At 64.4% G+C, this 14,878-nt stretch overlaps 1 protein-coding gene across 6 annotated transcripts in view; it reads right to left on the bottom strand.

The window, feature by feature from the left end:
• Window positions 1-398: 398 nt before the first annotated feature.
• AGRN (agrin) overlaps window positions 399-14,878 on the bottom strand; it is a 34,570-nt gene continuing 20,090 nt past the window's right edge. For 2 of the 6 annotated variants that reach the window (XM_058719516.1, XM_058719518.1), the window contains 33 exons: window positions 14,608-14,832; window positions 14,297-14,521; window positions 13,927-14,133; window positions 12,622-12,840; window positions 12,352-12,546; window positions 12,058-12,258; window positions 11,826-11,974; window positions 11,630-11,735; window positions 10,747-10,863; window positions 10,500-10,664; window positions 10,173-10,316; window positions 9,944-10,068; window positions 9,763-9,868; window positions 9,329-9,682; window positions 9,111-9,248; window positions 8,544-8,671; window positions 8,298-8,412; window positions 8,093-8,212; window positions 7,603-7,959; window positions 7,222-7,414; window positions 6,837-7,052; window positions 6,298-6,419; window positions 5,969-6,103; window positions 5,658-5,754; window positions 5,399-5,563; window positions 5,167-5,278; window positions 4,937-4,948; window positions 4,603-4,719; window positions 4,269-4,461; window positions 4,100-4,187; window positions 2,648-2,872; window positions 2,062-2,165; window positions 399-1,716 (listed from right to left, as the gene is read on the bottom strand). In XM_058719516.1, the coding sequence (XP_058575499.1) occupies window positions 1,559-1,716; window positions 2,062-2,165; window positions 2,648-2,872; window positions 4,100-4,187; window positions 4,269-4,461; window positions 4,603-4,719; window positions 4,937-4,948; window positions 5,167-5,278; window positions 5,399-5,563; window positions 5,658-5,754; window positions 5,969-6,103; window positions 6,298-6,419; window positions 6,837-7,052; window positions 7,222-7,414; window positions 7,603-7,959; window positions 8,093-8,212; window positions 8,298-8,412; window positions 8,544-8,671; window positions 9,111-9,248; window positions 9,329-9,682; window positions 9,763-9,868; window positions 9,944-10,068; window positions 10,173-10,316; window positions 10,500-10,664; window positions 10,747-10,863; window positions 11,630-11,735; window positions 11,826-11,974; window positions 12,058-12,258; window positions 12,352-12,546; window positions 12,622-12,840; window positions 13,927-14,133; window positions 14,297-14,521; window positions 14,608-14,832 (5,333 nt within the window). In that variant the 3' untranslated portion in view covers window positions 399-1,558. Of the gene's footprint in view, window positions 1,717-2,061; window positions 2,166-2,647; window positions 2,873-2,906; window positions 3,152-4,099; window positions 4,188-4,268; window positions 4,462-4,602; window positions 4,720-4,936; window positions 4,949-5,166; window positions 5,279-5,398; window positions 5,564-5,657; window positions 5,755-5,968; window positions 6,104-6,297; window positions 6,420-6,836; window positions 7,053-7,221; window positions 7,415-7,602; window positions 7,960-8,092; window positions 8,213-8,297; window positions 8,413-8,543; window positions 8,672-9,110; window positions 9,249-9,328; window positions 9,683-9,762; window positions 9,869-9,943; window positions 10,069-10,172; window positions 10,317-10,499; window positions 10,665-10,746; window positions 10,864-11,629; window positions 11,736-11,825; window positions 11,975-12,057; window positions 12,259-12,351; window positions 12,547-12,621; window positions 12,841-13,926; window positions 14,134-14,296; window positions 14,522-14,607; window positions 14,833-14,878 lie in introns of those variants that run through there. The other 4 variants (XM_058719517.1, XM_058719519.1, XM_058719521.1 and 1 more) reach the window with 3 other exon arrangements.

Raw genomic sequence — 14,878 nt, forward strand, 5'->3', positions numbered from 1 at the left:
AGGCCCCCTCCTTCCCTCCCCACCTACCCTGCCCCTCCACCCCATTGCCCCTCTCCTCACAGTCCTCCTTCCCATCCTGTGCTCACAAACGCATGCACATAGATGACATGTGCAAATATGCACACACACGCGCACACACGGGGGTTGCTGCCCGCAAGGTGTCACATCCAAGGCTGGCCTCCATGCCCCTACCCCCACCCTAACCAGCACTCTGTGAAAACCAGCCCTGATCCCCAGTGCATGGCACCCCCCTTCATCCAGAGCCTCCTAAGAGAACTTGCAGCCTGTGCTATACCATACAGTTGAATGAGAAGCCATGGGACAGAAGCCAGCCAGGTGGGTCATCACCGGGCCAGGCAGGGCTCAGGACAGTGTCTGGTGTGGACAGATGCCAGCAATTCTTTTAAAGTGTTCAGACTTTAATTCACGGTGATTGACACAGACACAGACACAGACTGGAGTTAGTAACATGACACAGTCCCAGATGTGGGGGTGTTGGGGCTGCTACCCCCACGGAGGGGAGGGTGGGGGGGACAGGTAGGATGCGGCGTAACGTTGCAGTTTTTTCTGCTGCCTCTACACCCACCCCTTGGCCTTGGTCAGACATACGGCCGACCCCTGGTCATTCTTGGACAATGACAACTACCCTCACGCCAGAACCTGAGAGGGAGTTTGCTGTGTGGAGTCCTCAGCCGCCCTTGGGCCAGGACAGGAAGAACGATGGCCCTGTCACTCCACGTGTCAAATAAAATCAATGCATAAAGGTTGGTGGTCAGGCCCGAACATCCATCCTCGAGAGGGGGATGCCGGCTGCCCAAACAAGCAGGCAGTGGACATCAACCACATCACACAGCGGTCCTGCTCCCTCTCAGGACTCCTCATGGGACCTGGGGTATCAGGGAGGGGACACAGCTATGTCCAGGGTGGCTGGATGGACAGGCAGGCCAACTAAGGGCCAAGGTGCCCTGACCAGGCCCGGGCTTGGCCTCTGCTCTCCAGCACTCTGGGACTGGCGGACATGGCTGGAAGGAAGGGTACAATATATAGCCCCAACAGTAACATTGCTTCTAAGTCACAGTATTGGCACAGGAGGCCTGGGAGGGGCCAGTCTGCGCTCGAGGCTAGCCCCGGCCTACCGCACACGCCAAGGGCAGGAGCAGCTCAAGTGGGAACCGAGGAGGCCCCTGAGGGCTTGCAAGGAGGAACGGCCCCCTCAAGCCCCAGCAGCGCCTTCCTGCTCTGGGGACACAGGCCCGGCCCAGGTGGACACACAGGGGAGGCACAGCACGAGGGGCCGGGACACGGTGGCCTGAGGTGGAGAGGCACGTCCTGAGACCAGCGCTGGAGTCAAGCCCTCCATGCTGCCTGCACCACCTCCCCCGGCAAGTCCCTTGACACAGAGTTTGCCTCTGTAGCTTGTCTGTCTGGATGGTAGGGAGGCCGGTCCAGCAGTCCCTCTGGCCAACATACAGGCAAGAAAACCATATCAAAAAAGCAATGAGTTTACAAAAATAGAAAATAATGACAGCAGGGTGGCTGGTGGGCTGTGGCGTATGTTTCACGGGGCGGCACAGGCCCGAAGCCCCGGCTTGGTGACAGCATCTTCCAGCAGGTGCAGCGGGCGCTGGCCCACCACTACATCCCGGAGGCAGCCCACAAAGCCTGTGCTGTAGGCTTTGGGCAGGGCCTGGCCCATGGGCGGCTTCTCCAGGCCACCTGCAAGAAGACAGAAGGAAGGCCACCCGACTGTGACACGGGGATGGGCAATCTGGGACGCTAGCCAGCAGACAGACCCACGGGTACTGAAAAGGACAGGTGAGCTACCTGAGGCCTGTCAGTGCCCTGGAGGGCCACGTGGCCAGGAGGCTGGAGCATTTCTCCTGGCCCCATAACCGCCCAGGGCCTAAGACAAGAGGGGACAGGACTATCCCAGCCAGTGGGTCGGCTGTCCTGGATGGGTGACTCAGATGGCACTGAGTTGCCAGCCCCAAGGGATGAGGTCTTCCCTCAGATTCTGAGACCCCTGGGTACCCCTTCCCTGGCCTCCCCCAAAACACTCACCCAGCCATAGGGCTCCGTCTGTGTCTAGCTGTGTGGCACCCAGCGGGGAAGAGCCAGTCACAGGGGCCTCATTGCCCACCTGGAGGGATCCTTCCCTCTGTTCCCTGGGGGTGTGGTGGGGTGAGGCCCTCAGGTGGTTCCAGAGGGCACACCCTGCCACCCCTAGATCCTGAGCCCCCAAATCCCTCTCGCCAGAAGCCCTGCCCCGGGCCCGCTGCCGTCACCCCTGGGGGCCAGAATGGGTGGCACCGATCCCCAGGAGTGTACCCTGTGGCTAGCGCAGGGGAGCCTCCTGTGGGTTAAACTTTGCTAAAGGGATGGCCAGGCTCAGGCTGTATGGACAGGTCTCCAAACAGCGTCTGGGTAGAGCAGGGACTCTCTTTTCAGATCAGGGGTTCCCTGGCCATAACTGCCTCTCCCGTGTGTTCCGGTCCCTCCCCCCATCACTGGCAGTGACCTCGGGTGAGTTAGCCCTGCCCCCACCTCAAGCCTGTGCCCTGGCTACAAGCGACTGGGCGCGCCCTGCCTGGGCAAGTCCAGGCAGCGCCCGCCACTATTCCTGGCGCGCCCCGGGCTTCTCACTGACCTGTGTGCCCTGACCCGCAACCAGCGGTTGGTGTTGACCGGCACGGTGGAACGCAGCACCACGGGCTGGGAGCCCAAGTCGTAGGTCAGCTGCAGGCGCCCATCCACGATGGCCAGAGCGACGTAGTCAGCCCGCTCTGTGGCCTTCCCGCTCCACAGCACCAGCCCCTGTGTGGCCTCTGTGCGCAGGCTCAGCTCAAAGTGGTTGCTGCGCACTGCCTTCTCACTGCGGGGCAGAAGGCTGGTCAGCGCCTCCGGGAGGGCATCCTGGGACGGGATGGGGGAGGCGGGAGGGCAAGGGCCATGACAGCAGCTGTGATGAGACCGGGGAGACCGGACGGGCAGGCAGGCGGGCAACAACACGGAACAGACAGGCCGAGAGACGGATGGTAGGGGATGTGGCCGGACAGGCAGACACACAAACAGAGGAGCAAGGTGGACAGACAGCGGGGGTTGGGATGTCACTGCTCACCTGGGGAGGGCCCCGGAATCCGGAGCTTCAGGACTTAGAAGCCAGAAGAGAGGGGAAGCAGGTGAGCAAGGGACAGACAGGCTGTAGCGCAGGGTCGGCGGGGGGGGGGGGTTGTGTGGGGCGACCTGGAAGCTCCGCCCCACGTCCCCTTCCCAGCAATGGAGAGTGAGAGAGCCAGCACGCACGGAAGATACACGGGACCCCAGGGAATCGGCTCTCCCACCATAGAGCCGGGGCAGTGACATGTGGGTACACGTGGGGCTGGCGGGCATGACCCAGGCCAAAGATCGACAGGTGAGGCATGGGGTGGCGTGGAATGAAGACCGAGGGCTCACCTGCCTGGGAGAGGCCTTTGTCCAAACACACGTGACATACACACGCCGCACACGGACCCGTGTGTATCCACATACTCAGACACACAGGTATTCTCATGCGCACACACACGTGCACACTCTGCTGGGGCCCTCTGTCAAGGGCAGTGGCTGCTGGGGTGGACGTGGTGACTGGGCTTCAGCACAGGTCCCGGGAATGGGGATCTTCCCACTGCCAAGCTAGGGAACTAACCCTTCCATGGCACGAACGGCAGCCCAACCCCACTCTCCTCCACCAGGGTGGAAAGTTTCGCCCTTGCCCTCAGTGGGGGTGGGGCAAGGGGCATGCTGCCAATGGATGAGGAACTGAGAATGGGTGAGAGTGAAGGCGCGGATGGGGGCCAAGGTGCTACTTACGCTGGGATCTCATTGGTCAGCTCGCTTGGAAACAAAGAGACAGAGGTGGTGAGAAAGGAGGGTGGAGGGAGGTGGTGGGTGGCCGAGTCGATGGGGGGGGAGGTGGAGGCGCCGCTGGGCCTTCCCCTCTCGGCCACAAAGCTGAGGGTGACTGTGGAGGGTCTGGGCATCTTACCCAGCACAGCACGCACAGATAGGACCTGACACACAACAGAGGGCAGAGGAGGTGCCCAGCTCCCGGGCGGCACGTTACCTCTCGGTCACGGCATTGAGATATTCAACGTAGGTTTGTCCGTCGAAGGCTAGGGCATCCAGATCTCCTGCCGACTTCTCAATCAGCCCTGAGAGATAGTCGGGGTGAGGGTCACCTCGGGCGGGGCTCCACCCCACCCAGCCTCAGCTAAGCGCCAAGCAGCGCTCACCCTTCTCGCAGTGAAGCCCTGAGAAGCCCCCGGGACACAGGCACTCATAGGAGGCCTCCCGAGGGAGGCAGGAGGCCCCATTGAGGCAGGGGTGGCCCGAGGCCTGGGTACAAGGGTGGTGTGTGAAAGACGAGACGTCCACTGCCCGCAGCACGTGCTCCTGGGTCAGCAGCTGGTGGCCTTTCAGGGAGACCTAGGGAGATAAGAGGCGGAGAACCTCCGTCCTGCCGGGTGTCCTCCCTACCATGGCAGCCCCTGCCCCGGGACAGAGGCAACTCTGGGATGGGTGGGCCCTTCCTCACGACGCCACCACCCCTGCCCCTGCCCCACGCACCAGCTGGATGACGCCGTCAAAGCCGGAGGACACTGCAGCTGCCCGGGCCAGCTTGCTGAAATCAGGAGCCCCTCCGACATAGAGCGGCTCCTTCAGGTTGAGGACTGTGTGTGGCACCTGAGGGGAGGTGCTGGGTGAGGGAGCTCACTGGGCAGAGACAGGGACGCTAAGCCCCAGATCAGCAGCCCCGCTGGCCCGCAGTGATCCACCCCCCCTCGCCCGCCAGCCCACCTAGGAGGCAGTTAATCACACAAACACGGCCGATGTGGGGACTTAGTGGGGGTAGGGGCTACTCTAGAAGGTGAATGAGCAGGATGAGAGCAGAGACCAGTACCTTGCGGGACTTCTGGTGTCCGAAGAGCAGGGTGGGGGTTGCAGAGCAAGGGCCAGAGAGCAGTGAGGGCAGAAAGAAGACAGACAGACAGAGGCACAGGACAGACGGGGGAGAAAACAGTTCAGTGAGAGCCAGCTGTGGGGTGGGGGCTGCCATGCCTCCCAGGAGGAGGAGGAAGAAGGAGGCAGGGGTGTTGGTGGTGGGAGGTCCATGGCCCCGGGGACACTCACCGGGGACTCCCCCAGCACTCGGGGCCCGTCACTGACACGCATGGCACCCTTGCGGCCACTGCGCTCCAGTGAGACCCTGGTCCAGGTGTCCAGGGCCACTGGCTCCTTGCTCCTGGTGAGGAGGGGGTACCGTGAGCGGGCTCTGGGCCCTGCCAGCCTGCCCACTCAGGAGCCTGAGTGACACTGCCGAGTGTCCCCAGTCTCACCCCCACGCCCACCCAAGAGGATGCACCTGATGACCGCTGCCCCCTTGCCCAGGTCATAGCGGAACTCCAGGAATCGATCATGCAACGCCAGTGACACAAAGTCCCCCTTGCCATCCGTCTTCTGCCCATTGTAGAGGAGCAAGCCACTGGGGCCACGGGCCAGGAACACCACGTCCAGTGCCATCTTCTCCCTGGGGTCACGCAGGGTCAGGTGGGGGCGTCTCAATGGCTGGACGGGGTTGGCGGGACGCTTCCCTCTCGTCCACCCCTTCTGTCCCTACTGACCCTAGATCTCGCGCAAACGTATGCAGGCCTTCCAGCTCCAGGTAGGAGAAGCCGCTGAAGTCAGCCAGGAAGGGCCGGGGATAATCCTGCTTGGAGACTGTGCAAGACAAGAGAGCAGTCACACAGGGGGCTGGGCCCTGACCCCCGGGGTTCCCTGGAACCCCACTGATCTATGCGCCCCAGGCCTAACTCAAGCCCTAGCGCTAGCCTGACCTCCGATCCTAACCCCAAACCGAACCCACACCCTAATGCTCAATCCAAAACCCCTCCTCCTCACCCTCCTCCCAGCCCTGACAGCCCAGTGCTCCCACCTGTCTGACAGAGGGCGCCCCCTCGTCCCTGGGGGCATTCGCACTGGGCCTCGCCCCCAGGCAGCACACGGCAAGGAGCTGCCCCGTGGCAAGGGTTCGGCTCACAGGGGTTCTCGCCATCACTACAGGTTGCACCTGGAAGGAGACAGGAAGGGGTCCCAGGAGACTTGAACCCTTGCCCACAGACACACAGCTGTGCCCCCTGCCCCAGCACCCGGCCCAGGCTCCACCCTCACCACAGCGGCCGGGTGGGCACTAACAAGGGAACACACCAGCCTGCAGTCCCTGGCACAGGGCCCTACGGAGGCAGGGGTGGTCCCTGCACTCACCCACACCAGAGCTTCGGGTTACTATCCCCTGCCAGCTGCTGAGTTCCAACCGCTGATTGTTGATGTCCAGCAGGCGGATACAGCCCTTGAGGCCAACACTGACGGAGGTCCTTTCGAGCACCCTGCCGCCAGGATGAGGGTCAGGCGTCAGAGGCCAGAGACCAAAGGCATCCTCCCTCACAGCCCCCTGTGACACTGCCCCCCGCCCCCCAGTCAGCCAGGATCCCCAGCCCCAGCCCCTTTGATGTTCACAAGATGGCTAGTCCCACAAAGAGGACAGAACCAAGAAGTGGGTTGAGGGTCAAGGCTCAAGGTAGAAGGTCAGGGCCAGCCTAGCCCATCCTTAGTGGTAACACAGCAGCCAGCAGGACCATCCCTGGTCCTCAGGGATGCCACCCCAGGGGTGACAGAATCAGGATCAGGATCAAATCAGGGTCATTGCCATCATCCACACTCACCCTTCCACCCACAAGAGTCAAGGGTCAGGACCAAGGTCAGGGCTCCAGGATCAGGGGCACCCCACCCTCCTTGATGCTCACACGGAAGCCTGGTCCGCTGGGACGCCGCCCACAAAGAGGTCTGTGTCCAGGTTGAGACCATCCGTACCACTGGGGCTGTGGCCCACAACAGGGGTCTCACCATCCACTGAGAGGGTACCCCGGCGCCAGTGCCGAGACAGCTCCAAGCGATGCCAGCGGCCAGGCTCTATAGGCACTGAGCTGGTCAGTACCGCGGGCCCCGAACCTGTGTCGAACCTGGGGGATGGGAGCAGGCGGTCAGCACAGCGAAAAGGAGTCAGGTCCACTGCTCAACCTCAGCCTCCTGCCCTAACCCTGAGCCGTCTCACCTCCATTCCTGACCACCCCCGCCCCAGTATGCCCTGGCCCTGATCCCACCCCGGCCTAGGCAGCCCTGCGTGCTCACCTGAGCTGCACGCGGCCCCCCAGCAACGTCAGTGACAGGAAGTCCTTGCCCCGGGCGTTGCCATTGTAGAGCAGCAGCCCCTGTGGCTCCCACGTCCGGAACTCGAGCGCCAGGCGCAATGTGTGGTAGGCACGGAGGGTGGGGAAGGCCAGGAAGGAGTGGCCTCCGAAGGCTGGCAGTGAGGGCTGCAGTGCTGCAGGGGGACGGGGAGGGACCAGCTGCAGGGTGCAGGAGACCCTGGCCCCACCCTGCGTGTTCCTCCAACTGGAGATCCCCAGCCCTGTCCCCGGCTCAGGGGTGCCTAGCCCCCAACTCCTGACGGTGGCTTGGTGCAGCCCCGACCCTTGCCCCTTGCCTCTCTCCAGTGTGAATGACCCTTACCCTTCTCGCAGGTGTCTCCCCTCCTGCCCACTGGGCAGCTACAGGTGAAGCCTCCACCTGAGTCTTGGTCCTGGCAGGTCCCTCCGTGGAGGCAGGGCTGGGAGTCACAGGGCCTTGGTGGCTGCTGGGTGCCTGGGGGCAAGGGCCGGCGTCCAGGCACATGACGGGGGGCAGTGGTGGGGAGCTGGCGTGTCGTGGGCAGGGCTGTGGTCCTGCCAACAGGCCGGCTTGTGTGACTGGGGTAGAGGGCCCGCTGGGTCACAGCAGAAGGCAGGTGGGCCATGGTGGTGGCCCTGGCCGTGGCGGCAGCAGGTGTGGCTCCCGTGGTGGCTCCCGTGAAGAACGCAGGAAACCAGTCTGAGGGTTACGGAGACTGTCAGGATACCCAGAAGGCAGAGCACAGGGAGGGCCAGCAGGGACAAGGGTCCTCGGGGTCACAGGGGATGACAGGACAGGCAAGCCACAGCACTTGGCCAGACTGGGCACTCACCAAAGTCCATGAAGCGCACGTGCTCCTGCAGTGGCCGCCTGACCCCCAGGGACCGGCGCCTAGAGGCCTGTATCTGCCGGAGCAGGGCCTGGCCCACGTCGGGCGCCCTAAAGGTCGTGGCTGAGAAGGAGGGGACACTGAGCACGGTGGAGCCCCACACAGCGCCCCTATTGTCTCCTGGGAGGGCCCAGGGTAGGGAACTCACCAGGATCAAAGTGCACGTCCACAATGGCTCGGACTGAGCTGCCAGGCCCCAGGTCCCGCAGGCGGACACTTCGGAAGTCCTTCTTAACGTCTGAGTTCCGGAAGAGGTCATCCAGCTGTGGGTGCGGAGCGGGTGAAGGCTCCGGGGAGCTACCCAGGCCGGGTTGTCAGGCCCTCTCGCTGCAGCCCTTCTCTGGGTCTGTCCCGGGAGGGAAGTGTAGCCCTGCTCTGTGGGCCCCATACGTACTGTGCTCTCGATACTCCTAGCGGTCTCCCCAAAAAGCTCTGACTTGGGGTCAGCCATCTCCGGTGTATAGAACAGCTCTTGCCCCTCGACTCCCTCAAGCTCCAGCACACCCTGGAACGCCTTGGTGGCTGTGGAGGAGGGGGCAGTGAGGCCCTGCCTGGCCTCTGAGCTGGCCACGGGCACAGGCCCCAGCAGCAAGCCACACGGGGTGCAGGGCAGGTGGTGGTTAGTCAGATGATCATGAGGTTAGTGGGGACCCAGGGCAGGGCTGGCATCAGTTACCAGGCAGACTTCTTGGAGCAGTGCCCGAGGCCGGCTTGCAATAGGAAAGAAGTTAGCCACAAGGTCCTAGGCACCCACACGTGCGTGAGGGCCGAGGCCACACGTGTGCATGCCTACACCGAATCCCCGAGACCACACACATGTGTGTGCCAAGACCAGAAGACTATAAACCCTGAGGGCCCACCTGCTGGACAGGCCTCCTGTCTGCGGTGGGGGGAGACAGCATTCCTGGCTGTGTCCAGGCCACCATTCACGTTCCACCCCAGCCCCCGGCTACCCACTCACCAGGACAGTTGGAACCTTCTGTGTCCAGCGAGGGCGTCTTGCCATCCGAGCAGCAGCCCAAAGGTGAGTTGTAGCAAGAAGCCCTCTCTAGGGGTGGCCCAGGGGTCACAGCGCTGCCACCTTCAGGGGGCTCGAGTCCTGGGAAAGGACAGTCTGAGCCTAGCCCCAGGGGTGGCCCTCCTGGGCCCTGTCCCCCACATCCCTGGGCCCATGCTCACCCCCTGAGCCCGTCCCACTGGCTTCCAGGTCACCACTCAGTTCCTCATCGCCGCTCCCATCAGCACTGCCAGATTCGCCAAAGGCAGATGTGGCGAGATTGGGGGCTGTGGCAGGGGCCGTGGGGGGCATGGTCAGCACGGGCCTCGTGGTTGTCCTGGGGATGCGGGCAGTGGTCCAAGGTCCCGGTGAGGGTCGAGGAGTGGGCCGGCTGTGAGGGGTACTGCCGGGAGTCAGGGGGAGGGCGCCGGGTGGGGGCGGCAGCGCCCTGCTCACGTTGAGCCCCAAGGTGGCCACGGGTGCAGGAGATGTTGGGCGGGCACCAGAAGCAATAGCCTCTGCAAGAAAAAGAGAGTCTGAGTGGAGGGCTGGGTCAGGTGGTCAGCCCAGTGTCGGGCCTTCGCGGTCAGTTCTGGGGCGGTGGGTTGGGCCTCACCCTGGCATGGGCCAAGGCTCTGGATAGAGATGTCCAAGCCCTGGCGGCAGGCGATGGTCCTCAGCTGGCACTCATTGCCGTAGGTGACTCCGTCCGACCCACAGACCTGGGGCACAGGGCAAGGATGCTGGGGGAAGGCCCCTCGCCTCTCCTACCACCCTCCACATGCCCCACCCCTCACCTTGGTGGCACTGGCCTCTGGACAGGTGGGTGTTGGGCACACGCAGTGTGCGGAGCCAGCTTCCTCCACGCAGGATGCCCCAAACTCGCAGCGCATCTCAGCACACGTCTCGGGCGCCAAGGAGTCTGGGGCAGACATGGGGGGCCCTGCTGGCTGAGGAGGCCTGGCCCCTATGACGGCCCCACCCCCAGCAAAGGGAGCCAAGGTCAGTGCCAGGCACGGCCCTCACCTGTCTCACAGCCAGCAGGGCCCAGGGTGTGGCCGTCCGGACACTGCCCGCACTTGGGTCCGGCCACCCCAGGCTTACATGAGCACAGCCCTGCCATCTGCTCACAGTCATCCCGCACAGCACCCCGGGGGTCACAGCTGCAGGCTGGGGGGCAGGGGGAAGAACCTGAGGTCCACGCCTGGTTTCCCCACTGGCTCCAGAGCCCAGCCCAGCTCCTGCCTGGTGCGGATCAGGCCAGGGTCTGAGCAGGTGAGACGAGGAACACAGTGACAAGGTGGACAGGTGGGAGTGCCCACCTGGGAACTGACCGTCGCCCCTGTCACTCACGAGTGCAGCCGCTCCGGCCATCGGTGACAATGCCACGGAAGTTCCAGAAGCCAGGCTCACAGCGATCACACTTGAGGCCCCCGACCCCTGGGCGGCAGGAGCACTGGCCTGTGGCTGGGTCACAGGTGCCACTGTAGGAGCCATGTGGGTTGCAGTGGCAGGAGCCTGCAAGGCCAGGACAGGATAAGGTCACTGCAGCTACATGGCTCCACCCGGCTGGGGGTCAGTGTTGGGGTCAAATACTCACTGGGGCAGCCAGCCAGGCCCACACCGCGGGCAGCAGTGATGTTGTCCTGGCAGCAGCCGTAGGGGGTCTGGGTGCAGTGCGGGGGAACTGCAGGTGGCAGCGGGGCCAGGGTGGGGCCTGCAGGAAGGGGGCAGAGGGTTCAGATGTCACGCATTGCCTGATGCCCACTTTGGGCCTGGCCACTCCGCCTCAACCTCCCCTGATGGCAACTCCCACCAGGACCTGGGTACCTGGGGCTCGGACCACACCACTTATAAAACATGTCTGGACGCATGGGACCAAGAGCATGCAGAACACCCAAGGTCACGTATGTACACACACAACCGGAACCAAACACGCTTAGGGTAGCACGTTTTCACAGACTGGCATATACACACACAAACACACGCACGTGTGCACATTTGCCAACGTTCCTCCAAAACCGCGCGCATTCAAACACCCCGCAGACATGCATGTGCACACGCGTGCAGAAGTCCACGCGCATACGCCCACGAGCACTCGTGCACACGTAGAAGTACCTAAACGTGACGTATCTACTGGATCACCGTCAGTCTTCCCCCAAAACAAAGTGTCCAGAGCGTGGGCCTCCCTAACACGTGGCCTCCCTGCACCAAAGCCCAGTCTGGCGCACAGTGGGTGCTCAGTGCACCTGCTGACTGGTAGGCACCCTACGGCCACGTGTGCAACTACACAAACACGAATACTCGCCAACACCGCACATTTAAAACACTTACGTGTGCGCACGCCCCACACGGCACATGCGCAGCGCTCACGGGGACGTGCCTACCCACATGCCTCACACGTGTGCGCACACACGCCAAAGCACATTCACACACAGGGAACAGGCCACACACACCCAGACGGAGCCCGCGTGCCCACTCACCACGGCAGGTTCCCTGAGCCGCGACGTACAGTTCCCGCTGCAGCTCACACCGGGCCTTCTTCAGCTCGCACTCGGTGCCGTAGGTGACCCCGTTGGAGCCACACACCTGGAAGGGCGGGGTCAGCGTGGGTGGCCACAGCCACTTCCCCGCGGCCTGCCCGGAGCCGGGGGAGGTTGGGGGGCGGGGGTTGCTCACCGGGCTCCTCGGGACGCTCTGGCAGCTGAAGTCACAGACGCAGGGCCCGTCTTCCGAGTCCTCGTCCCAGACGCCACCGTGCTGCCGGCACAGCTCCTGCTCACACTCGCTGTCCTCTCCAGAGCCAGAGCCTCCAGAGCCGCACTCGGCTGCGGGGAAGAGGCCGGGTCACCCGTGGGGTCCTGTTTGAGGCGGGTGCACGGCAGCCCCTGCCGGTCATCCCCGAGCCTACCCTGCTCACAGGGCCCTGCCCGGGCCTCCTCGATCCGTGTCTGCTGCTGGCAGGCAGCCTCTCGGAGCTCACAGGCGCTGTGGTAGGTGACACCGTCACTGCCACACACGGGGCCGGGTGGAGGGCGCTCACACCGGGGACACACACACCGTCCAGCCAAGCACACCGCGCCAAAGGCACACACCGTGTCTCCGCAGGTCTCTGTGGAGGGCGAAGCCAGGCGGAGGTCAGCGGACCCCAGCCGAGGGGGGAGACCCAGGACCACAGCCTGCCGGCCCCCACGGCCCCACTCACGGCAGCGTCCAGCCGAGACCACACGCAGGCTGATCTGATGTGTGCAGGCGTGGACGTGCAGCTCACACTCGCTGGCATACGTGTGCCCATCAGAGCCGCACACAGGCTGGGCCAGGGCCACGCACTCGGAGGGGCACACGCAGCGCCCGGTCTCAGCCTCACACAGAGCTCCGAAGCGGCACTGCCCACAGCGGTCTAGGGAAGGGGCTCCGTCACCACGGCGACCAGGACCCACGACCCACTAGCAAGACCCACTTGCCCGCCACTGACCACAGGGTCCTCTGCGAGCCACCCGGATCTCCCGTCCAAGGGTGCAGGCCGTGGCTTCCAGCTCACACGTGCTGCCGTACGTGACGCCATCGCTGCCACACACAGGATCATAGATGCCCGAACACGCCTGCTGGCACACACACTCAGCTTCCCCGTTCTTCACAGCACACGCTGCCCCAAACGGGCACTGCACCCCAAGGCACGGGGACAGGGGCTGGTCTGGGGAGGACACAGGCACCCAGTGAGCTCCACCTGCTCCCCCGGGCTTATGCACAAAGCCCCCAGCTCCACGCAGCAGACCCTCTCCCAGGGTGGGGACAGCAGAGGGGAGGTGGACTGGGAGAAGGGCCGAAATGCTCAGGACACAGCAGAGAAAGGGACAGACACACGACAGACGCGGACAGGGACACAGACCCAAACAGCCTCGGCCCCCTGCGTGAGTGGAGGGAGGGGCCGCCCCCAAGATGCAGGAACTTCCTGACTGCCCCCCCTGCCGTGGGTTGAGGGAAGGCCAGGCTTATGCAGCCATCCGGGTCACTGACCCCTGGCCACCAGCAGCCCTGGGACACCCACACAGGTAGGGGGGCTCTCTCCCCATGGGGGGGAGGAGTCTGCAGCCCACAGTCACACCCAGGGCCACAAGGGGGAGGAGGTGTCTGTCCACTTGCTCTGAGGACCACAAGGCCAGGCAGCAGCGAGCCACCCCCCCTCCCTGCTGTGCCGGGGGCAGACCTCGGGCTGTGGGCTCCTGGCGGCAGGCGCGGTACCTCATCCTGCCAGGTCAGGCTGGAAGACACAAGAGGCGGAGCCAAGAGGGAAGGAAGGACAGAGGAGAGAAGACAGACGCAGAGAGAGAGAGAGAGAGAGAGAGAGCGAGAGAGAGAGAGAGCGGAAAGACGGACAGACCAACTGACGGACACGGGCTGGGGGTTGGCAGAGCCACAGCAGTATATGCTGTCTCCACCCTCCACGGCCCGCCCCCACGCAGCCCGAGCCTGACTGAGACTTTGCCCGCACAGGGCCCAGGGGACTGGAGGGCGGAACGGCCCCACGCAGGCACCAGGGAGCCGGGCACCCGGCTCTGCCCACTCCCCGCTGGGTACTCCCGGCACCCTCCGAACAGAAGCCACCGCCCCGGAGCCTATCGACAGACAGCAGCCCGGCCAGGCCTCCCCCGTCACCGGCTCTCGCCCAGGACCCCAGCAGGAGTGTGACTCAGGATGTGGATGGTTTGTGATGACAGCCGGCAGGGACCCATGCAGGACCAGCCCGCTTGCAGCGTGGGCCCCACCCACCGGTGCTCACCACACGGGCCCTGGTGCTTGGCAGGGATGGCGCGCTGCTGTTGACACTCAGCCTGCTGGCGCCAGCAGTCACTGTCGTAGGTGTGCCCGTCGCGGGCGCACACAGGTCTGTAGGCCCCGTCGCAGATGACGCGGTCACAGGAGCAGCGGGGGCGACCCCGGCGGATCAGGCACACGGCGTTGAACCTGCACACATCTGGGCACTGGTCTGGGAGGGCAGAGCAAGGAGATCAGACCGGCCGGAGTGCCGCCTTGGGACTCGTACAGGAGGTGGTGAGTGGGCACCAGGGAGGAGCGCAGGAGAGTGTGGGGACCGGCAGGGATGTAGGTCACACAGAGTGGCAAGGCCGGGCCCGCCCACGGCCACCCACCTTGAGGCTGGCACTGGCCGGAGCGCACTTTCTGGAGGAGGAGGCCACGGGCAGCTCCCGTGCGGCCCATCGTACAGTCGTTGTCGTAGGTGACCCCGTCGTCCCCGCACACGGGTGCCTGCCGAGGAGGGCAGCTCTCTGGCCGCAGCAGCATCTCAGGGCGCCGCGTGCGTGGGTTCACACGGCAGATACGACTTAGGTCACTGCGGGCGCTCTGGCAAGGGTCTAGAGGGCAGGAGGGCGGAGGTCAGGGTGCTGTGCCATGCACGCACACACAGAAGTCATGCTACGCGCACAGGAGCAGGGCTCACCACAAGGGCCGTCGAACTTCTTGAAGATGTTCTCTTGGCGCGCGCACGCATGGCGCAGGAGCTGGCACTCGCTGGGGTAGTCGGCCCCGTCGCTGCCACACACGGGGCCGTCAGGGGGCCCCCGGCAGGTGGCCGGGCACAGGCACGTGGCCGTCTGCCCGTCTGCTGAGCGCACACAGGTGCTGCCGAAGCTGCACGTCACATTGGAGCAGGGGTCCCGGGAGCCTGTGGGGGTGGGGGGTGGGGTCACAAAGCCGTCCCCTCTGCCCTT

The sequence above is a fragment of the Neofelis nebulosa genome, chromosome 2 (genome assembly GCF_028018385.1).
Source record: "Neofelis nebulosa isolate mNeoNeb1 chromosome 2, mNeoNeb1.pri, whole genome shotgun sequence".
Taxonomy (NCBI): Eukaryota; Metazoa; Chordata; class Mammalia; order Carnivora; family Felidae; genus Neofelis; species Neofelis nebulosa.